The sequence below is a fragment of the Grus americana genome, chromosome 3 (genome assembly GCF_028858705.1).
Source record: "Grus americana isolate bGruAme1 chromosome 3, bGruAme1.mat, whole genome shotgun sequence".
Taxonomy (NCBI): Eukaryota; Metazoa; Chordata; class Aves; order Gruiformes; family Gruidae; genus Grus; species Grus americana.
In genome coordinates this window covers 120768541-120792288 of record NC_072854.1, presented here as the reverse complement: position 1 = coordinate 120792288, position 23748 = coordinate 120768541, and the positions used below count along the sequence as shown (strand labels likewise).

General features: G+C 40.7%; 1 protein-coding gene across 4 annotated transcripts in view; it reads left to right on the top strand.

Moving 5' to 3' along the window:
* The window catches only part of PLCB1 (phospholipase C beta 1), a 396670-nt gene that overhangs the window by 235651 nt on the left and 137271 nt on the right, over positions 1 to 23748 (top strand). For all 4 annotated transcript variants that reach the window (XM_054820497.1, XM_054820498.1, XM_054820500.1 and 1 more), the window contains exons 4-9: positions 3405 to 3545; positions 10021 to 10100; positions 13538 to 13591; positions 13957 to 14032; positions 19027 to 19127; positions 20545 to 20711. In XM_054820497.1, coding sequence (XP_054676472.1) covers positions 3405 to 3545; positions 10021 to 10100; positions 13538 to 13591; positions 13957 to 14032; positions 19027 to 19127; positions 20545 to 20711 — 619 coding nt within the window. The remainder of the gene's footprint in view (positions 1 to 3404; positions 3546 to 10020; positions 10101 to 13537; positions 13592 to 13956; positions 14033 to 19026; positions 19128 to 20544; positions 20712 to 23748) is intronic.

Sequence of the window (23748 nt, the reverse complement as noted above, 5' to 3'; positions counted from 1 at the left end):
TCAGCCCTTTAACCGCAGAGGTGTCCCATCAGAAATGCTGGCTTTCCTGACCTGGTTTCAGAGCAAGTCTTCAGTCTAGCTCCTGCTAGACTTTAGTGGAAGGGAAGAAGCAAGCTGACACCTAGACCTTTTAAGTAAAAGAAGCGAAAGGATGCTGCTTGGCCAGAAAATGTCAAACCAGACTTAAATCATTGTGCTACAAAGGGAGCTTTGAGTTTTGTGGGCACTGTCAACAGCCTGCTGTTTATTGAGCATCTCTTGGGCGTGTTCCCTAACATGGTAGGGCTTCAGTAGCTCAGGTGTTTAGGAAATGACTGTAATCAATATTCAATAAGTATAATTCTTCTGAATGTCTCTGAGAGCTCAGTATGTTCATAATAAGGCCCCAGTCTAGCAGAGCTTACCCCGAAGACCAATCTGTCTGCTTGTGAGCCAGTGTATCAAATGCAGCTCCAAACAGCAGCTAACTTTCAGTCTCGTTCCTCAAAATGGAATTATCAAAATCAAAATAATCCGATTTACATAAAAGAAGCTAAATTTGGTCTTGCTGCTTGGGTTTTTTCCATGTGCTTTCTTATCATCTCCACAGGAAAACTTGCTGACATTTTAAAAATGGCTTTGATGCATAGAGCTTCAGTAGTCTTCAAGATTTTGATAAAGGATATTTTGCTCATCTCCTTAGTAGAGTTTGCAGCTATGTGTGGTAATAAGGGAGCAGAGCTGTTCATGAGGAATGTGAAGAGCTGACAGTGTGCTTTGGTATCTAAGCTTAAGAACTTCAGATCTAAGGACCAAAAAAATTATGTAGATCCCCAGTTAAGGGCTAAGTATCACTGGCAAGTGGAAATGCAGCTGTCACCCATGACAGGGGTCAAAAAGGGCGTGAATCCTTTTAGTATCAAAATTATTCTCTTTCACTGAACGTACAAAATATCTATTTTAAGTCTGTGGAGCACATTGCAGGTTACACTGAGACAGCCCAGAATGTGCAGTGTATGCCTTTTATTAAGTGGTGCTGGGTGGCGGCCAGATAGTGTCTTGCTGTAAGGGACTGTGTGCTTCAAACTTTGTTAGACAAGTCTTAAGCAGAATAGAAGAATTCAACATTTTACTCATCCAAACCAGCAACCCGAAGAGGATGCTCTAATATCTCAACTTTAAAACCTGGAGAAAAGTCTTGCTGTTTGGAAGACCAAATTCATACTCACGTTGCCTGATTGGCAACTCTGCATTTCTAAAAACCTTACTCAGCCAGTCCCAGATAACTTCTCTTCTGATGAATTTGCTGTGGAAAAACATCCCGTTTCAAATGTGTTTCTTTTTTATTCTGTGATGCATGTCTAATGTGTGTCTTAGACTAACTAGAGTATGATCCATCGCAGAGACATCCTATAGTTGACTATAAATACGAAGGAAAAAGGTTATCTATCTTTCTTTCTTTTGCTGATATGACATTTCATCACCAAGACTTGAAACTGTGAGCAAGAGGTTCAGCCAGGGATAGGAAGAAAGGAATGATAAATATGTGAAAGAGAATAAAACCAGATAGACAATTCAGTTTGAGTTCAGAAACAATGATGCTTTTCCCAGACAGGCCCTTTAGCAGAACCATTTATCAGTCTGATTTTGCGTTTGAAATGTTAGAGAGTAAAAAGCAGATGAGTCCTCATCTCCCAGAGAAATTAAACAGCGCGTTGTAATGTTCAACCTGTAAATAAAAGAGAAAGTAACCCGTCACTAACTATCATCTTTAGGGCATTTCTCTAGCTTTTCTCCTAGAAATTAACACAATTTCTTTGTCTTTCTCCTTCAAATCCTCATCTCTGGAACACAACTACTATTTTTATATTCCTCTTCTGTTTTTCTTTTATGTGAAAGCCTGTCATTAACTTGTTTACCCATGAAATCTTCTTCGTCTCAGAGCACAATCATATTCCTCCTTTACAGAGCCCTCAAATAGGATTATTCTGTCTGTTTTCCTGCAACACTTGCCATCGCACCCACTATTTAATGAGACTCAGCATTTTATGATAGACAGCCTTGTAGTTTCTTTCCAGTTAATACGCCATACTTCAAAATGCTCTCCTAGACCTGGTGAAGTATTTGGTGAACGTATGCATAACTCCGTTGCCTACAAACAGATGTGATACTGTTCAAGAGATGCCCTTTAATTGAGGTCTTGTTGATACAGGATTTCCTGTGAGATCCATGAAAAACAGCCCTTTTCATCACCTTAAGCTTATCATCCTGTTACACTAAATTGAATTTGTATCGGTTGGTAGAGATTTAGATTCTTATTCAGAAGTTATTAAATATTGAGAAGTACCATAAACACTAAACATCTGCAGATAGTGGGAGAAGAAGGTTCATGTGAGAGTGAAGTGCGAAGTGCAGTATATATTTGTGTCGGTTTTGAAATCATTTGATCCCTACACAGAATCTGTCACCCCATAACAATACTATTTGCTGGCCATTTTTTAGTATTTGTACCGGACTGAAAAGTCTTGCCTTTTAGGAAACCTGAGCTTTCAAATTATACTGGCCCTATTCAAAGGATTGAATTCAGTCATGCAGGGCTTCTTTTCATCTGTCTTTGCCTTTATAAACTTCATCTTGAGGCCAAGGACCAAGCAGTTTTCTTGGTTTGAAAAACATTGAGTGCATTTCATGGAAATGCTGCAGCCTAATAGAAACTGGTAGAGTTACAAATAACCTGAAATTTTTTCTCACGTGCTTATGCTACCAATGAAGCTGAGTTTCAGGCTATTATTAGCTGATAAAAATCATTGAATATATCTTTCCTTCACAGAAATATTACATAGTCATTTCTATATTGTATATAAACCTGAAAAAAAAGACTGAAAACTAAACATAAATGGAATATATTTGACAATTTAAATAATACATGGCCTGTCGGACATGAAAGAGGAGGGCATCACCATTAAACGTTTTTCATTTCATAGTGTTTAAGACAGTTAATTCCAGTCTTCATTTTGAGCTTTATCTAAAATCCATTGAAATCATAGAGAATCTCTCTGCTGAGGCCAGTAGCCTTTGGACAGATTGTGTTATTTTGACAAGGAAAACAGTTTATGTATATTTCTGAGGCAAAATAACTGAGAATGGGAATGTGCAGCCATCAACTGAACAGCTTTGAGTCTGGGCTGTACCAATACAGCGCTCAAAAGCTCTGAAGGATTTACAGTAGTGATTTTATTCTGGCTTAATAACTTTAAATATTTTAATGAATAATTAACCGGATCAGAACGTAGTGTCATCATGCTTAAAACATTCAAAATAACACAAGGTTACAAAATTGAAGCATTTGCAGAAATATGAATCTCTTATAGTATAAGTATTTGCAAAAAAGATTTTTAACTCTTTTGTAATGTGTTTACCTGCAGGATCCAAAACTGCGCGAACTGTTGGATGCTGGGAACCTAGGAGGCCGACTGGAAAATCGAATGATAACTGTTGTCTATGGTCCAGACCTGGTCAATATATCGTACTTGAACTTGGTGGCATTCCAAGAGGACATAGCAAAGGTAATATACATTCAACTGTGTCGTATAAAATTAATTTTTTTAAAGTATTGTTTTGAGATATGGATAAATGACATAAAAGTGGAGATAGCTATGAAATCAACTTCAATTCTGTTATAGAGCTGCGCCGCACAGTACCCAAGAAGAAATATGTGATCTTTTTTTTTCAGGGAGTTTATTCAGCAGACTTTATGCCCCCGATGTGTGTGCTCGTCTTCAGAACTTGCTTGGAAAGCCCAAATAAGCACTGTGAAAATAATGGTACACGCAAATTTTTACTCAGCTATAAGTGGCACACTGTGACTCTCCAAACACATATTGATATCTTTCAGTATTTATCACCCTTTTATGCTTCTTCTAAGTGTGTGCGAATTATGGCTCATGTGTGAGACCAAGGTTTGTCAACGGTTGGCTTTTTAAGGTTGGCCTGTATCAGAGTAGTGTGAATCTACAGCTCTACCTTGTATACTCAAGTATGTCAGCAATCAGACACCTAATTTAATTTACATGGCTGTTTCTGCTCATGTTCAAAGGTTAATTTTAAGCATTGCATTTTGTCTGCTGACAGCCCTTGATAAGAATTGTGAAGTAAACATCATTACCTTAGCAAAGTGTTTTTTCCATGCAGGTATACAGTCCCTTCATTTCTGTCCAACACACCATGTAAAACAGTTGTCTGTGACAAGCAAGTTATGATTTAATTTAGTGCGTGTTTTGTTGGGGTTTTTTCCTTCTTCCACCTTCTGTCTGACTCAGTTGTGTTCAAGTGGAGCTCTTTGATTTAACTCTCCCAGATTGACATCCAGAAGCTATTCCTCTTTCCACTTCCATTCATGTGGATAGACTGATCACAGCCTCCAGGGAACCATGCACAGAACACACTTTCACATGGTTTGCATCCTTGAGTCAACTAGATTGCACTAAAAAGATAGTTTCTCTGTAGACTGTTGTTACTTAACAACAGTAAGGAGTTATTTTGTCACCTCATAGGCAACAAGGATGGTCAGCCCAGGTGAAAAAAGGTCATAGGATGAAAGTGTTAAGCTAGGAGGATATATTTTTGCTTGCTGCATTTCTGTCTCTGCTAATCTTCATTAGCCGATTGGCCAACTTGGCAAACACACAATTTCAGCTCGCTCTTGATATGAAAGGATAGGAACAAAATGTGTTTGTGGTGATCCATGCACTGCTGAGTGGGAAGTGCTGTCCTCAGACTTGAAAACACCCAGTTATCCTCTACAGGGGTGGCTAAGAAAGCCTAACACTGCAAAAGTGAAAGCGATTGAAACAGCTCTTGAGGAAAAAAACCAAACTACTAAGCATATGATGGGAAATGAAAAGGTATGCTAAAGCTTTAACAGCAGAAATTGTTAGCCCTTACCAAGGAAGAGGGAAAATCACCTCTAAATGAGAAGCTTATGTCCTTCTCTTTCACTTTCCTGTCTAGCCAGCAATCAGTGAACCATAACCTATCTGCTGAAACAGTGCAGAAATTGGTATTTTAGGGGCATTTTCTGTTTGATAATGGAACCTTAAAATACAGTAGATAAAATCGTATTTTAGAGAACCTTAGCTGCTCTAAATCCTGAGTAACTCTTACGATCTGCGTAATTAAGAATCTAAGTCTTCCTTGTTATTTGTAAATGCAGTAGACCAAATAAATTCATATTTTATCAGTCAGGCATTGTGGCCTTGGGATGCAATTTTCAAAGCATTGCAGATTAGCTGTGCTTGCTTTGAAATCCCATTAAATATACTGATTGTTTCAATGAGAACAGAGTTTGATCACTGTCGAATGCATCTAAAATTCTTCCTTTTTTAACATGTTTTCTAACTTTATATAAGCCAGACCACGGAATCTGGTCCTTATCTCCAGGACCCATGTAGTGACTCAGAGAAGTTGTTATAAATAAGCACATCAGGCACAAATAATCTCTTTGGGGAGCTCTGAGAATGCATGTAAATTAAATACAAGAAGTTTTCAACGTCACACATGCAAATTTTGACCCTTCCTCTCACTGATGTTCCAAGGAAAGCAAGTGCCAATGAAAAACTCCCCCACCTTTCCCTTTTCAATGCATGAATATTTTTAAGTTTAACCCTTTGTTTGTGATATCTTATTTTTCAAGTTGCGTGACAAGTGCCGATCAGTCCTTCCTTGGAGGAGAAAGGCAAAGTAAACTGTAAAGGTCTTAGCGAGGCAGTTAAAATTATTCCATTATGACGTTTTCTTCCTCTGCAGAAGGCTTCCCGTTCTGCTACAGACTCTTTTCATCACATCCACTGGCCAAGTTGTGGGAAAATTAGGAAAATACAAGCCTTGGGCTATTCAGCTTGCTTTGAGTGAACTAAATACAGAGCTGGAAGTGATGATGTAGTTGTGATGTACTGTTTCCTCCAGGAGAAAGTAACTAACGTTTGAAGTCCATTAGCGATGAGCTGAAGGGCACTGAGCAGCTGGTTTGTTCAAAGAATGCAGCTTGAAATTCATCAGGTAATGGTCTGAAAGGCCGATTGTTAGACACATCTTGATGATGAAGAGAAGTAGCACTAATACAACACTTGCTTATTTTCAGAGGAGTGTGTCTGTCTTGGGATAGGATTTGTGAGCATAGACAAACATAGCACTGCAGAGCCAGGATAAAGTAGTTTCTTCTCAAACACTATTCTGAGCGGATGTTCTTTTTTTCCATTCCCAACATGAAGCAGTGCAACCTGTGAACCTCTGTGTCTCCTCTAATGTATTTCATTCTCTTCCCAAATTCAGTAACTCCAAAAATGAGCACCCCATCTCTTCCCTCTCACTCTCCTTTGTGCATCTCATGCCAACTCTGTTCTCACTGCACTAGTCCATCCTGGCCATACAGACCCCTATCCAGAGTCCAAGGAATTCTGTTGCTTCTCAGTTTGAGCTTTGGATCAGATCCATCGCTAAGAGTGATGAATTCCTCCATAAGTAAAGTGATTATGATGAGTCACAAGTTGCGCTATACTGTGCTTTCCAGCATACGTCTTTATTTTTCCAGTTTCTTAGGCATATTTAAGAGTTAGATCAGTATAATAAAATGGTAAAACAAACTATATAAATTCATGTCCCTTTGATCTATTTTTTAAAATAAAATTCATAAGGATGCCGAAAGTGTAGAATTTCAGCAGCTTGCTTTGTTAACCTCCCGCCAAAAACAAATGTGTGAGAAACATTGCCTTCACACGTAGTCAGTTCTGATTTGAAGGAAGTGTTTTCAAGAATGTGCCCTGTCTTTTCTTATGAAAAAAGTCTCATCTCTTCTGTTGAGATAAATGTCTTACGGTATGTATCCTGATGCACATAATAGATGAGAGAACTTACTTAACCGCACAACAGATTTCCAAATGAACCGCTGCTTATATGCTACCTGCCAAAGCACAGAACAGCTAAATAATTTGTTGGTAAAGTTAGGAATTATATAAATATGAGTTAGTGTAATGGGACATAGCCAAGAGGAGATGGAGTTCAGGGAGCTCTTATCGTGATGGATGTGACTTGCTTGGAGTTGAACGTGGGAAGGCTGGGCTCTTCCGCTACCCAACGGGATCAGAGGCTTCCAGTCTGCAAGCAGTTGTTTGGCCCTAGTACAGCCCTATTTCAAAATACCCAGATTTATATTTTCCTTTTGTATTGCATCTGTACAGGAGTCTGCAGCTACCACAGTGATTCAGAGGCTGTTATAACCTTTCCGCAGTAGGCTGTTTTCTTTCTACACATAACAACTTTCTACCCCGTGGAGCGCTCTCACTGAGTGCTGCCTTCTGGAATCGCTGCTGCTGGTAAAGACGGCTGCAGAGTGCATCATGCACGGAGTTCGAGTATGGGCTTTACTCTGTACCATGCAGCAAAACCAAGGAAACGGAGCCATTTGGTAGCTAAAGCAGCGAGGCGCATCTTGGCTCACAGCTTGATGCAAGCCCATCAAAGTCAGTCCAAAGCATCTCTTTTATTTCTTCGGGTCTGTGCTCAGGGCTGTTGTTTCCCCTCCTGCTGAGGGTTCAGACCAGCAACTGGGAAGATGATGTGATCCTTGGCATATTTCCTGATCTTGGTTTTTTGGCTGCAGCTCTGTGGTGGCTGGAATGAAGACCCTAAAATGGGAGAGGCAATGAGCAAGTATTGTTTGTGTCTTGGTGACTTGGCACCTGCATCGTTAGAAATGGCTCAGCCCGCAGGTAGCCCTTAGAATATTTGGCAAGAGCGATGTGATCGCTTGAAGAGCCAGGAAAAGCCAGCAATGGGACATAGCAAGACTGTTTATATAAATAATGCTTGTGACAGGCACATAATAACTGTGAGTTCCCCTTACGTTCCTGTCAACAAGTGCTCGGACAAAGAGAAGGAAGAGCGGGGGTGTGGGATGCTCCTGAGGTGCCCTACTTCTGTTTTCTACAAAATACTTCAGTTTTAAGCCCAGCAGAATCAATGCGATCAAAACAAAGTCTATCAAGATGTGTTAAAAGCCAACGTGTTTTCAATTTCTAAATAGTATTTTATGTTGTCATTAATCTTTGCAGCTGTTAGTGTCACAGGGAGGAGGTTTAACTGCTATTATTAGTGCCTAAACAAAGCAATGTTTACAAGATGAGCCTATTTTGAGACTGGAAAAATGAGTTGCCAAGAAGAAAAAAAGATGCTGCACTTAATACGCTTTCTGTTCCAAGAGTCACAGCAAAGCAGTGGTGTTGCTAACAAACCCAACTCCTCTTCTAGTTCTTTCTCACACCCCTGTTTTTTTAGAAATTAGACCTAAGAAGGAAAAACAAGAAAAAAATAAATACGGAAGTGGCCCCAAGAGGTGGAGGGGAGGACTATCTCAGCAACAGTGGTTTACCTCCAGAACAACAAGTCTGTGTCTGAGGGATGAAGGTTTCCATGCCAGAAATACCAGTCATGGAGAGATGTGTTGCCTCAGCTGCTAGGGGCGAGGTTGGAAATGGGGTGGGCTGAAGGATCTGGCAGCTGAAGGATATCAAAGGCCCTCGTAACAGTAGGCATATAGGTAGCCTTAGCTCTTCCTCCTTGGGAGGAACTGTGTGAGACCAGTTTCAGAAAGATGATCTGATAACTTTTGGGAACAAATCTTAGCATATGAAAAAAATGATAACTTCTGAACCTCCCAAATTGATCATCTAGTCACATGGAAACTTGAGGCTTTTTAGTAAAAGAAGCTCATAAGCTCCAAAGTGATGTAGCAACATTTGTGTCATTGGAAGTCAATGATACTTTTCATCATTATTAATTTTTGTCAGAATGAAATCACCTTTTTATTTGTATTTTTCCTCAAGAAAAAGAAAAAACAAGGAGAAGGGAATACGTCCCAAAGAGTATGCATCTGGGAGGGTGTATGGTGATGGGAATTTCAGATCTGGACTGATATGAAAGGCAACTCTGTTTTAATTTCAAAGAAAATTCAGAAAACTTCATCAAGTAAAAATTGTAAATAAGCCCCAAGTTAGCAAGGAAAAATGCGCTGAAGTTATCGATGAAGAGCTGCAGGAGAGACCTGCAAGGGAGGAGAGCAACAGGACAAGCAGTGAGAGGCTAAATCACGGATCAGCCTTGCTGGGAACCTGGGAAAGGGCAGAGACCTAAGGGAAGGACTTCAGCAACATGCATAGAAATGAGAAGAAAATTAGTCAGGAAAATACGGAGAGGAAAAGTGAGGGAGCTGTGGGAGGTGTCATGTGAGCAGCTGGAGGACATTTCTTCTGTAGTTCAGGGTAGCAAAAGGGATAGGACCACAGTGTAAGGATGTATGGTAGGGGCAAGAGGAGCTTTCTGTTTGAAGTTGCATCTTCTTCCTGGTATATCAGAATAATTTAAATTTATTCCTATATATTTCTCCTGATTTGTTGTATCTGCTAAAATAGATAAGGTGTGATATTTGTTGTCTGAATTACTTCATGATCTGTGGAGCGGGTGATGCAGAACTTCTCATGACAAACTTGTACAAGAGGAGACATTGTAGCAAGAGACTTACTATGGTGGGGTCTGTCTGTCTTCAGAGGGCTCTAAGCCCATTTTAGCTTCATTTATGAGCATGGTGATACAGAGCATCCTTTTTTAATCCTTAATGCATCAACCAGAACAGTGTCCAACACACAAGAAAATGTATTTTTCTGGACCATTTAGGACACATTTTCCAGGAACTTGAATATATTTTGCATGAGACATTTATTCATATGATTGGGAGTTTTTGGTTGGTCTCTATTTTTTTTTTAATTCAGTGGAATAAGATATCTTTAAAAAATGTTTGTAACAGTCGTCATTTTTTGCAATATGGGAAGATCAGGTCTCACAGACAAGGAAGGAAACTGTAATTAGAAAAATCAAGTTCAGACTCCTAATTAGACCCTTTTTACTAACGATGCAATTTTCAAAAATATTTTGCATTGTGTAAGTAAACATCTAAACAGAGCTTCATTTAATCACATTTTCTCTCTATAGGAATGGTCAGATGAAGTGTTCAGTTTGGCAACAAATTTGTTGGCACAGAACATGTCAAGGGACGCGTTTCTGGAAAAAGCGTAAGTGGCCATCATATTTAATGCTGTGGGTGTTGCTCTTTTCTCTGCGTCATTTTCCTCTTTTCTTGTAAGTCACATTGTCATCTATTGTTTCTGCTTTGATGAGTTGTCACTTTTGTAAACACAGGCTGTCCGTTCTCATGGTTTTAAAAAGGCTGTTATCTAAACGTCATTTGAACAAAAATCTTGTTAGGGTTCTTCTTGCAAGCTATAAAAAAACCAGAATTAAATGCCATCTTCCCCTTGTATGCCAAAGTAGTAGCTTCAGCTGTAGTCTGAAGCTCTCCATTTAAAATGAAAGAATATTTTGGACTGACTTGCTTCTGGTTTATTTTCCCTTTTTTCTGTGTTTGGTCAAAAAAATGAGAAATGCAAGAAGTCCGTTTTTCTCAGTCTAATCTCCCTGGTTTTCACGTGATTCAGAGGGAAGCTGTGAATCTGTTCATCTAGACTGCTTTGCACAGTGCAGAGGTTCCAAGTTGTTTTCGGCAAAGTAGAAAAGCTGTTTATGAGAACATTTGGGGTGTAAAAACACACGTCCAGAAGGAAAAAGAACTAAACCTGAGACTAGCGAGTCTTAACTGGATGATAAGCGCACATGCCGAGAGAACTTTGCCTAAGCAGTAGTGTTGAGAACAACATGGCAAAGCCTACCAGATAACGATGGTAACGAACGAGGGTACTTGCTGGCCTTTTTGGGGTGCCGAAAGGGAAGATGTGCCCTCCCCAGCCTACCAGTTAGCTGGTTAAATTCAGCTTTGTGTCTCCCCTAAACACCTTTTAATTTCTGCCCATAGACAGAGGCTCAGTCCAGCTAAATACTAACCTTGGGCTTAGGTTCCTAGAGCTTGCTTCCATCCAAGAAGCAAGATAACCCACCTTTTTTTCTGGACTTTCTAAGACCGTGCATGCCTAATTTCATTAGATGCACCCATATTTAGTCAGAAGGTTCTTACCTGCTTAACTTCCACCCTATGTACATAGTCATAGGTGCCTGTTCTGGGAAGGGTGTGTGTGTGCATGTTTCCTTCTCATAGCATTTGTTGTGGTGCAGCTGAAGTCAACAGAAATTCTTGAAGAAACTTTGAAGGTCAGACATTGCAGGAACTACAGCTTTGTGTCCGATAATGCTGTGTTGCGACAGCAATGATGTGTGAGGCAAAATCAATCCCAAATGGATGGAAACATGTATGTCCTTTTGGTTTCGCATGTGAACAGTGGAGAAAGCACTGTGCTAACCTGAGCAGACCCAGGTGTGAGAGCGAGGGCAGAGATGACTTCCTTCAGCTCCATAGGTTGTAGATGAGTTCCAGGAGTAATTTGATGTTACTGTTTCCATGCCCCTTACCACTCAAATCCCCAGGTGGCCAGTGGGCTTTGCTGACAGGTCTGCAATGGGGATGATTAGGACTAATGGGCATTTTCATATCAGATTCATGGGAGGAACATGTTACCACACAGTATAGTAGAGCAGTCTTGTTTGGAGCCAGTTTTCTGTGGTTGTTCAAGCAATATTAATTAAAGATTAAGTCACTGGACACATTGCGTAGATTCAGTAGCAGGCAAGCATGGCATTCCTGTGTCTTTTCTTTTCCCACTAATTAATAAATCACTTAGGAACTGTTGGGTTTCCAGGGTCCTCTGCACAGATGCCAAATCAGAGTCACTTAAGAAATCTTTTACTTTGAAGATTAAAAATATTTCCCCATTATAATTACTGTACTAAGGAAAGGGTTGGTTGCAATCCTATCGGAACCCTTTTGTTGAAATAGAAAAGCAAATTGCATTAGAGCAGAATTAGAACGGTTTTTTTCTTTGTGGTGTTCAGTCCCTTGCAGTGTTGGAAGTGCAATAATAAACAGCTTGAGCAGCTCTCCTGTGGTTTGGTCAGTTGAGAAAAATAGGGTTAATTTGGGAGGAGGGCTGGCTAATAAAAATTGCCATTTTGGTTATATAGTGCTCATTCTTCTGTCGTAACCATGCCATGTATTTTTATGTTGGGGTGCAAAAATGGATGGTGGAGTACGTTAGCACCGAAATACTGACCAGTGTGGTAATGAGCAAAGGGTGACTCTACCGTGGAAACCTTGGGTCAGCGTTACGTCCAGGTTTGTTGTTCTTGGAGTCAGCACTGCGCTACTGAAATGAGTCCATTCGGCTGCTACCGACTATCTCCTAGCAAGCTTTTTAACAGGAACAACATGCTTGGTTTTCTTAGAGGGATGGATAATGGCTGCAGGGGAAAAAATAGTGTCTCGTGTAACAAAGAATTTGGGAGGAAAAAAGGTGGCAAGTACTGGTGGGGGTTCACTGTTCTTCAGGCACACGTTTTTAGTTTGCTTTAACTGAAGTTCAGAATCTTTTTTTTTTTCTTCTTTCTCCATTTTCTTTTATTTCTAGCTTTCTTGGCAGTAGAGGGAAACATTAAATGTGACCAGAATGTACTCAAAAGTTTCAAAAAAATAGAAGGCAAAGTAAAAAAACCCCTTTTTTACTAACTGCTGTGATTTTTTTCTTTTTAATCTAGCTCAGTGCTGGGAGATGGGGCAGAGGAGATAATATTTTTGTTTGGTGACACAGTAGCACAAGACACTTCAGTTTCCAGAAGATGCATATGAAGAGACAAGGATTTGTGAAAATGTTCCTATCCTAGTTAGGGATATTAGCACGTACTTTGTTTTTGAAGTGGTTGCTAATGGCATTTTCTGTTGGGAAGAAAAGGAAAGTTTTATTAGAACCATGTAGTTTCTTTTTCTTTTGATAGACCAGAGGGTAAAGTGAAAAAGTTGGGGTTTTTTTAAACAATAAAACCCCCCAATCCTCTGGAAAACTTAAGTGTTGCCACATTTTTCACTAGATCCTATTACTGCAAAACTCATAGTTTTAATTATATTCAAGTGGGAGAGAAGCAGCACTCAAAAAGTTGTGCTCTTCACAGGCTGCTGCTGGTAGACATTATGCTGGTAACCAGTAGTCCTCGCATACTGGGAGGATCATCAGATAGCAGCCGTAGGCTCAGCTGCTTCTCATTAAAGCTACTGGATGACTCCTGTTTCAGAAGGCTTTGAATCAGTATGTTGAAGGATTTGGACAAAGATATGTCTTCATCCTGCTGCCTTAATGAGTGTGTGAGAGAAGTCACAAGTCCCGAGATATTGAGATGCTCTAAATACTCGGTTCAAAAGCTGGATAATTGCCTGCCTTTAGACGGTTTCAGCATGTCATTTTTATATTGCTTCACACTGGAAATGTCTTGGGCTTGCCCAGGGCTGCTAAATACACTGATACTCTTGCTGGTGCAGAGACATTTCATATGGGGCAAAAGAGATGAGTGGAAGTTTCCACATGATCAGAACAATGGCATTGAGCTATAAAGTTGGTGGGAGAGGTACTTGAAAATTCTGTAAAAATAAAACAGGATGCTTTTCTCTCCACAGTTATACAAAACTTAAGCTGCAGGTGACTCCAGAAGGACGCATTCCTCTGAAGAAGTAAGTTCTGTTCCCCTTCCTTACCATGTAGTCTCCTCTGACTTTTTAGTGGAAATATATGTTTGAGATGTCAGAGGCACGTTGTGAGCATAAATATGTTCAAATTGCCTGTCACTGGGGTGATATGAAGAGAGCAGTGATGACTTTTTCAAATAACTGTCTGCTGTAAAAGGGGCTCGTGTGGGGTAGAGTTAAACTCATTGTGGGCACCATTAAACTCACTTGTGTTACCAAGCAGCTAGCCAAATGGAACAAAAATAGCTAAAGATGCAATAGTCTAGGAAGCGATATTCAGTCTTTAAGTCACGTGGGCCATCAAGGCATGTCTGTAAGCCAATTTGATCTGGTTTGTCTTTGTTTTGCAGCATATACCGCTTGTTTTCTGCTGACAGAAAACGAGTAGAGACCGCGTTAGAAGCTTGTAATCTTCCGTCCTCCAGGGTAAGCATCTGAATTTGTTCCTGGCCCTTACAAAGTGTTGCTTGTATTCGACGCCGTTTACTCTCTGTTGAGTTGAGGACAATTTGTTCAAGGCTGATCGTGCTGTGCTGGCTTTACTTCTGGATAGGTCCTCAGCAGCAGTTCTGTCTTTTCCACACAGAAGTTCCTGATACCCATCTTTAAATCTGAGTACCTTTGATTTGAAATTGTGTGGGAACCAGGAGTGCCTGGAAGAAGTGCAAATGGATTAGAGGAAAGGGCAGGGGGTTGTGTGACCTGTCCTGGAGAAATTGTGTGAGAGTATTTTAAGAATCGGTGACTGTTGCTCAATTTTCAAGGCGTGATTTCAGAGCAGTCTTAGCTCAAGGTGTAGCTAATGGTGTAATCTGTTTGGTTCTCACAAAAAAAAATCTATAGCTTAAGCGACAATTTAAACTCACTGTAGCTTATCTAAAAGGTGCTCATTTACTTCTCTTTACTACATATCTCTGAAAAAAATCTAAATATCACTGGAGTCCTTGAAAGAAACTACAACCTTTTTCTGCTATTTATTTAAGTACAGTCAATTTTAAATATACATTGCTGGATACTTCTTGCTGGGAAACCATCTTGAAAATTAGTCATATTATAAAGTGGAGCCTTTCTTTCATTGGGACAAAAGAAAACCGTCGAACATCTTGGAAGAAAATATTTTAGAAGCTAAGCGCTTAGGAAGCATGAAACTCTGAATCTCACAGAGGTTATGGAGTAGAAGAAAATCAGTTCTTCACCTACAGCTGTTTTCCTTGTGTTCCTGTTTATTTCAACAAGTAAAATTCTTAACTTCAACTTCCAGCTTCTCAGCCCCATTGTCCTGCAGGACAAATGGTGTTCCTGTAAACCCTTGAAGAGCACTGGACTCCCAGCAGCGTGCAAGACATGAATGTCAGGGAATCTTCCTTAGTAAAACCACACCAAATTATTCAGAGAATTCATGAAAGTCTCTCATAGACATTAACAGCTTAGGCTTTTGGGATGTTTATTATTCTTGCCTTATGAAGATCCCTCTAAGTGTCATCTTTCCAAGTTTCATAGAAAAAACATAGTTCTCATTGCTAAAGTAAGATACAGGGCTCGTTGGCCATGAGTTTCACATGATGTTTTGCTGCACCTCTCAGAACCTGTGGATGACCCTAAAAACAAAATGAAATTTGTCGTCGTGGGTAAGAGGATGCCAAGTCAGCATTCATCACTCTTTTCCTGATTCATAGCTTCGAGGTCAGGACAGTCCTTCATTTATCTTACGCAGTGACCTGAGCACAGGACAGCCAGAGCTATGCCGCCAGGGGATAGTATCACTGCATGGACTTGTCTGTGACTACAAACTTCAGCATCTGCTAGCCCTACCAAATTCCCTGCGTGTGCGCTTGCCAGGAGACCTCGTGGGACAACATGTAGGCGCTGTATTTAGTGCGAGAGGAGGAAGAGTTCTCATTGCCTGGATAATTGCTTTCATCCTGCTGTAGAAGAATAGCACCAGAGAGGCTCCTGAGAAGTGCCAAAAATAAAGTCTTTATTTCATACTTAGGGACCTTAAGGGATGGATTCTCTGCAGCACTGAGCGCTCCAGCCCTGATTCAGCTGAGCAATTGAGCACGACAGCAGTGGGATGACCTGTGGACTTCAAGTCAAGCACATTTTCAAAGCATGGATTGATTAATTTATTTATGTATTTCTGGGTCGGACCTGGCATGTGTAGAGTCTTGCAGGACCAAACCCTGTGTGATCTGATTTTCAGCATCATTCGTCATCCAACAGATCCACAAGCAGAGGAATGTTTACATAAATGTTTAAATTAAGTTTTAAAAATTACCACTGAGTTTTGCAGTTTGGCATCTGATTCCACTATGATTTTTTTTTTTTTTAAATCTTGGCAACTTTCGGGGCAGGGTGGTGGAGCTTTGTGGTATTGTTGGGTGGTTTTGTTTGTTTGGTTTGGTTTTAGTCAGTGGTGCCTTAAATAGAATTTGAAGAGCTTTATTTTAGTTGCCTGTTTGGCTGTGAAAACTGGTTTCTGCCTTCCAGTTAATGTAGAGGTTCACAATGAAGCACCAAGTGAGCTTGAGTGTTAACTTAAAATAAAACAACCAGCTACTGAGTCTCCTGTCTGTGCAAATAATCTGAATTAGCTGTTGTGCTGCCGAATATATAACAGACTGGATACAGATGTTACGAAAACAGGCAGGTTACCAGACAAATCATAAATCAGTAGTGCTTGAAATTAGTATAGAGTCTTAATGACAGAATAAAATTGAATGCCGATATTCAGCAAAGCTGGAAATGAGGGATGCTCTCATGTGGTACAGAAAGCTTGTGATTTGTTCATTGGTCTCAAAAAAGAGATGAGCGCATAAGGTGTGTGGGTGGTTCCACTGAAATGTGGATGGCTCAGACCAGGCTGAGGAAAGGGGCAACGTATTTTAATCTCTTTTGGCAGGCAGGCTTTTGGAATCCAAAAATAGCTGTCGGAGGTTGTGCCTGGGGTGGCTAATGCTTGGGGAGCAAGGCTTTTGTCTCCCATCTAGATCTCTGTGTTCTGTTGCCCACTGATTACGTTACTGGTAGGAAGGAATTCATTATTAAAAGGTTCTGTATTTATGCCTGAAAACTTGTGTTTGTTTTACTCTTTGTAGATAGGCGTTTGGAGATACATGTTGGGAAACTGAGGTATATATTCTTAATTGGAAGCAAGCAGCAAATAAAAGCCGGGATCTCAGGTTACTGGAGAAGATCTACATTTTGCTCAGGGTTGAGTACCTTCAAATCCCCTGTAAAGGAAAAATTATATTAGGTCAATGGGAGACTAATTCTGTGGTAATTACTGAATCAACATGTAAAATGCCCTTAGGAGGAGTGCTGGCTGAGGAGCAGTATCCTGCTGAATAGGGATTAGAGGTACAGGGAACAGAGGAGAGTGGGGTGCCAGCTATAACAAGAAAATTCAGAAGCTTTATGAATCCTGGCCTTTAGGAAAACACAAGTATCAGCAGTTCTGCTCTCAACCGAAAGCACCACAGCTCAAATTTATCCAAGCATGGTGGGTGCAGTTTCACATGCAGTTCTGTGTCACTGGCGGCTGTCGCTGAAAGGAGCTATTTCCATCCTCCAACTTCAGGTTACAAACTTCTCCATCCACCCTTGCACTGGATTTTGCAGTTGTGCTGTTGGCGAGCTGATCCCACGGTAAAGTGCATGGGGTTGTTTTGGCCAGGTAAGTTTTGAACCAGTTCACCCTGAAGCCACTCGCCCAGTCTGCCAAAAAAAGGAAGGCAGAAGGGTTTAGGGGCTGGTGATCTTATGCCGTTGGAGCCTGGAGAGGGTACCCAGGCGGAGCAGGGAAATGACCCAGCCCAGTCCGAGCGTGACTGAACGCTGAGCAATGGTCATGGTACAAAACCCTCTCAGGCTTCTGCGGGGTTTCATAGATGAAAGGAGAGATAAAGTGACACCCGTGGCATTTATTTATTTTAATCTAAAGCAGGAAAAACATGGAAAAGTTTCCTTCTGTCTAACAAAGGCTTGAATCAATGCTTCCGGTTCCCTTGGCAACGGCGTTAAACAGGCAGAATAAATAAAAGCAACGATTTCCTCTATCAGCAGCTTGTTTCTGAGATGACTAGGTTCAACGGCATTTAAAAGCAAATGGCTTTGTGTCCAAGTTACAATTTTCCTCTTCCAGTTCATCAGCTTTGGGCATTATTTTGGAGCCGTGAAGAGGCATCATGTTGGGTCCATAGTGCTCCTGGAGACTATGTGTCATAGCTTTTGATAAAATTAGCTTGTGTGGAAGAAACTCAAAATCAGATTTTCAGTATGTGCATTCCACATTTTTTTTGTGATTCCCTTTTTCTTGTTCCTTTGTAAAGTTTCCTCTCCACAAAGTACAAGCTTCTGGGCTGTTTTCCTTTCTCGGTGCACTGATTCAAAGGCAGAAGCCAGTGGACACATCGTTACTGTTCTGTGCTGAAAAAAGCTTTGCACCTTCCTTGGGGTCCTCATTTCTTCCCAGTCCCGCTAAAGAAGCAGCCCTTGCTGTCTTCTGCAAAAACTCTGGAGCTTGAAGGCAACACGTGCAAGTGAGAATAGAACTCTTGAGCTACATGCAAAGGACTGTTTTCCTTATCCATTCTGGTAATTCCCTCCGGTTAAAACCAGTAATTGTATTTTTTTTCAGAGAAAAACTAGCAGGTATAATAGGGATGATGAAAATATCATCCTGAAGCAGCATTAAATGTAAATTGTTCTCAATTTTAGAAAAAGTGAGAAAAAAATGCTGGTGTATCTTCTAAAGGAGAGCATTTTTCTCAATTTCTGTAAAAGAAATCTGTGCTAAATGCGCTACACTGAGGGTTTAGGACAAAGATGTCTGGAAAAGCTGTGCTGCGTGAGTCTTGCCCAGAATTGTGGTATCTTGAACGTGTTATCTTCAGGAAGGAAATGGAAACATTGCTGCTGCTGTCAGAGAACAGGAGTATTAATAATGACTCAGTGACCCAGTTCGTTCCCTGGTTCTTTGAAAGCTTTGGAAGGATGAGTGATGTGCTCGTCCTCTGTAACACTGCCATTTTGCTCGCTGAAGCACATGTGCTCAGTACCGCAAATCAACGGCCCCACTGGGAGGGAGCTCAAAGACCTCATTGGGATAGATATACCTACTTATGCTATAGATGATGTGGTTTAGGTGGAGAGATGTCCGCCCTTTCTTCACAGGTGCTTGGAGAAAGACATAACTTTGCCTTATGGAAACTAAGGTGGTGAATGTATTTATATATGTATTTTAAAGATTAATTCTTTAAGCTGCTCTGTTATTCAGGGGAATTTATTATTCTGCAAAATCCGGGCTCCTCTGCGTTGTAGGAAGCAAATCAAAAGTGCAGTAGCGAGTGATCTGTTTACAAAGAGCGTATAGAAGTGCTGTATCGTTCTTTCACTGTTTTTTTTTCCCCATTTTGCAGAATGATTCAATCCCTCAAGACGACTTCACACCAGACGTGTACAGAGTGTTCTTAAACAACCTCTGCCCTCGGCCTGAGATCGACCACATCTTTTCTGAGTTGTAAGAAAAGATGCTCATGTATTTATTTTTTTTTCTTTTTCCCCTTTCACTGATTTTCTGGGCTGGGGATGGCAAAGTAGGTTATTTACTACAGCAGCGTACAGCAATTGCCAAGAACAGATTTCAGTGTCAAGCAGGGCTGTTATTTAACCTCGGATCAAGGGTTCCTTCTCTCCCAGGCTTTTGCCTCCATTTCGAACGGCTGGAGTTTTAAAGTAATTTGTTTGTTTGTAGAGGAGCAGAACTGCTGGGTCTTGTTTTTCTGTATGGATTAGGATAGTTTAGGCTTCCGTGAAAGTAAAGGAAGAAGAGTAATAAGCAATAACAGCATGCAATAGGCATAAGAATATGTATAATTACCCCCAAAAGCTTAATTAGGAGTTGCAAAAAATGCACTGACTTTTAGGATTTGTGCATCATGAATTCACACCGTGAAATTAAATTAGCAGCCAGCTACAACTGGTCTCATACATTCAGTTACAAGCTATATAACTCGTGTTGCTTCTATCCCTTGCAGCAAGTTGTCGTACTTCCCAGTGTCAGCAAAGCCTGATCAATGGAGTCAGAACACGAAGCAATATAAAAGCAATTGCCAAAATACATCCCAAGCCCACCAAAGCAATTAGTGAACCTATCTTTGCGACGTGGGTGTGCTCACATACTCCTTTCGTGCTTATTTTCTCTAACGTTGAGGTTTCAGAGGAACTCGGCCTTCACCTAGTTTGCTCCCATTGAACCCGGGGGTAAACTTGCCTTTGCTTTCTTGTAGAGTAGAAGTAGGCCAGTCCCGAGTGCTATAGACAACCCTAAGCACGTCACCTGGCTTGGAGGCTTCCTGGGTCTCCATCTGGGTACAAATTGTACCCAAACTCTGCTGTTTGTACTAACTCTCAAAATAGGCATCTTTTTGCTTGCTTTGCAGAGTGCCTAGCATTTTTTAGCAGCTCTGTAAAAAAACCCAAACCAACAACCAGCCAAAACTCAAGGAAGTACTGGAATACAGAAGTCAGGGCTGCTTTTATTCAGCAGTAAAATCAAATAGTTGGGCCAGGAATGCCAACGGGGTGTTTGTTGGGAGCTCATGATTGAATGCGACGTCATTTTCTTTTTTACTTTTTTCAATTGCTTTGTTACAGGAATCCAGAGGAATGAAAAGCTTTTAGCATTGCTCTAACTTTTCCCATTGATGTCAATAATGCTGAACACGTTTAAACATCTTACCCGTAGATGTTTGATGAAGAATGTTTGTCGTTACATGCTGGCAAAGTAAATTAGCCCAGAGACACAGTGGGACGATGCTTTTGTTGTACGATAGTTTGAATCTTTTTCTGGTTTCCCTGGGAAATTACAGAACATTGAACTAGATTTCAAAGAAGCGTATTTTAATGTCTTTGCTGTTGCTTTAATTTTTCTTTAGTGGTGCCAAGAGCAAACCATACCTTACCGTTGATCAGATGATGGAATTTATAAATTTTAAGCAACGTGATCCACGATTAAATGAAATCCTTTATCCACCATTAAAACAAGAACAAGTTCAACAGCTGATTGAGAAGTATGAACCCAACAGTAATCTAGCAAAGAAAGGTCAGTGGTTTTTATATTCTCGCTGTACTCAGTTTCTGATTTGAAACAGTGACTCAATTATCCTACAGTGCATGCTAAAGCAAAATTTGGTCCAGAATCAAATTGCATTTCCAACTATCTGCTTTTGGATCGTACAAGCCTGTGAGACATTCTGTGGTGCATTTTTAAATGTATTTGGTTAGGATCAATTTAGGAAGGAGGGGGCTGGTTTCAGGATTTACTTTTCAGTATATGTAATTAATAGTTTAGAACAGTTGCTCTGGTATGCAAACTTCAACCAGAAACCTTACCATCACAATGACTATTTACTGGCATCTGAAATGTAAAATTTAAAGAAAAAATCAGTGACAATGAAACTAAGATGATGCTAATTCTATCAATAACAGTAATAAGTCCATCCCTCTGCTTTCTGATAAAGTGGTACACAAAGTAAGATGTGAGAGTGGCTGAGTGTGTTTCGTGCTATAATCACAGAAAATTCCCTGTTGAAAATCTCAAGTGTTGTCAGGGCTTAACTGGGCATTTCGCCAAAACCAGTGAGAGAACTCCTGCTCAATTCTCTGCAGATTTTTGCTACCACCACAAGTCTTAAAATAGCACTGAATTTGTGTCTGCATCCTGTTTTATTCCAATCCACATACCCTACTGATTACCCCAGCTTTTAATGTGTTTATACCTTAGAAATTTTAGGGTCATGGGAATATCCTGGAAAACAGATCTGATACCAAAAAAATTGTTTTGGTCCAGAGATTTTGGATCTGAGGGGGGGGTGGGGAAAGACATCTTTCCCAAAAGTCTAGAGGTTAACTGAAGGCTCTCCTGCCCCTCTCCCTGGAAGCCTTCTGACCTACATGTCTTCTTGAAGGAAACCTGTGGCTCTTGATACCATGATCAACGTTGTGTCAAGGCAAAACACTTTTAATTTTTCTCATGAGGCTTTTTATTTTTATAGTCCAATCAAATTTAGTGTTTCCAGAGGTTTCGGTGGAGGGTTAAATCCTCCTTCTTTGTCATGCTTATGCAAACTGTCTTTTGACGTCAGTTAGAATACTAGCATGAGTAGATGAAAACACGTTGTGACCTCCTCTCTCATCCATGCAAATGTTAGAATATTGCTCTGTGCTTACCTTATTTCACATCAGCGACAGGAAAGTCTGGTACCTAAAAGATCATTCTTATTACCCAAATATTGGCACTTCATATAAACCAAATAAAGGCTTTATTAGAAGGAGGTGTGCTGGTGTGCTAGCAGAACACCAAAGTCAAAACGAAATCACCTTCTGACTAACAATAAGGAGAAAGTGTGAAACAAACCTCAGAAAGAGGAGTGTTGTGATGGTGTTTGCTAGTGGAATTTGTGGGATGCCTCCAGCTTACCCTAATTTACGTTGGTGCACGCGTTTGCTGCAGTCACTTGCTCTTCCATAGGTGCCTTTCTTCCGGGGTATGATTTATATTGCTCTTAGAGAATCAGTTCTCACAGAAAATGCTGACTTTAACAAGGGAAAGGCAGGTCATAGCGAGTTAATTCCTTTTGGGTTTTGTTGGTTTGTTGTGGTTTTTTTCTCTCCAAACTTGTGCACTGAGGTCCAGCAAACTCCGACAAAGCCGGCACAACCTGCAGGCCACCTCTGCGCTGCAGACACCACCTCTTAGAGACCACCCTGGCCGGTGGCTGAGCTGCGGTAACTGGCCCGTTCTGCTAGTTAGACCCCAGTGCAAATCCCAAGCATACTGCCTCAAAATTACAGGAATTGGCTAATTAGGAATGATGTAGGGACACAATATTTTCTGTACATCTGCTCCAAGTTGGGAATGAAATTCACCGTGTATTAAATGAAGTGTAGGTGTGCACTCAATCCTACACTCACAGAATAATTGCAAACAAATGCTGCATGTCTGTAAAATGTCACCAAAATATAATAGTGCATATTCAAAACAATGATTTAACCTTTTAATATGGTGTTTTGTAAAAGGGATTGTCACTGAGGCTTCCTGCTGTCAGAAAGGACTGTTCATAGCCTGAATTGCAGGGATGGCAGACCAAAGCGACATGCTCTGGTGACAACACTTTCCCTGCCATGGAAGCTATACTCGCTTGGGCCACTGAGCAGAGATGTTATTTTCAGTAGACCTGTTGGATTTTCAAACCACAGTTAGATGCGATCCGCTGTTATACAGCCATGAACTTGTTGGCCTTAACTTCCCATCTCCGCTGCTCAGATATTCTGCTACATTTCTTGTGGTCGCATTGCTTATGTCCCCTTATTTGTCGGGGCCAAAGTCCGCGGAGAGGTGGGGGCAGAAGTAGGAGGTTTGGAATGGCCCCGGTGCTGTCAGTAAGAGCAGGTAGAAACCTTAGGGCAGCCAGACCAAGAGCTAAAATAGGTTGAAGGTAGCAGAAGCCTTCACCTAGCATAGTTCCCAAAGAAAATGGGCCCCAACAGCTCCGTGAAGAGAGATGGGCTTAGGGTTGTTGTCTGCATGCTCCTTTATGCTTCAAAGTGAGCTGGAAGAGGTCCCAACTAACCAACTCCTCAGGATGAATGGGGTACACAAGAAAACAGAAGAGCAGCATAGAGAAGAGAGGAGTGGTGTAACAGGGCACGTGAGGCAGAGGTAATGATGTGAGAGAATTACATGATAAACAGCAGGATGGACAACAGAGTTACAGGTCACTTCAGTGCTGTTGTACCAGAACAATGCAATTAAATAATTGGACTTTCGGAGCAGTTTTGCAGAGTTTTGGTTCAAGAAGCAAGCCAGAAGATCAGACAACATAGTATATGTATTCGTTCTTTCTTGGCAATGAGAAGTTTCTCCTTTGAAGTAAATCACAGCTGTGGGTCCACAACAGAAGAAAATACCATGAAGAAATTTAAATGTTGTGATTAACTGCTTCTTGTCAATAATGAATGAAGTACTTCGTGGTGGTAGAGACTTTAAAGGCTCGTTTGTATTAGGTGATACAAATTGCCAGCCTTCATGCCAGTTAAATCCCTTTTCCTTAGATTGTTCTGGAGTTTGAACATTTGCA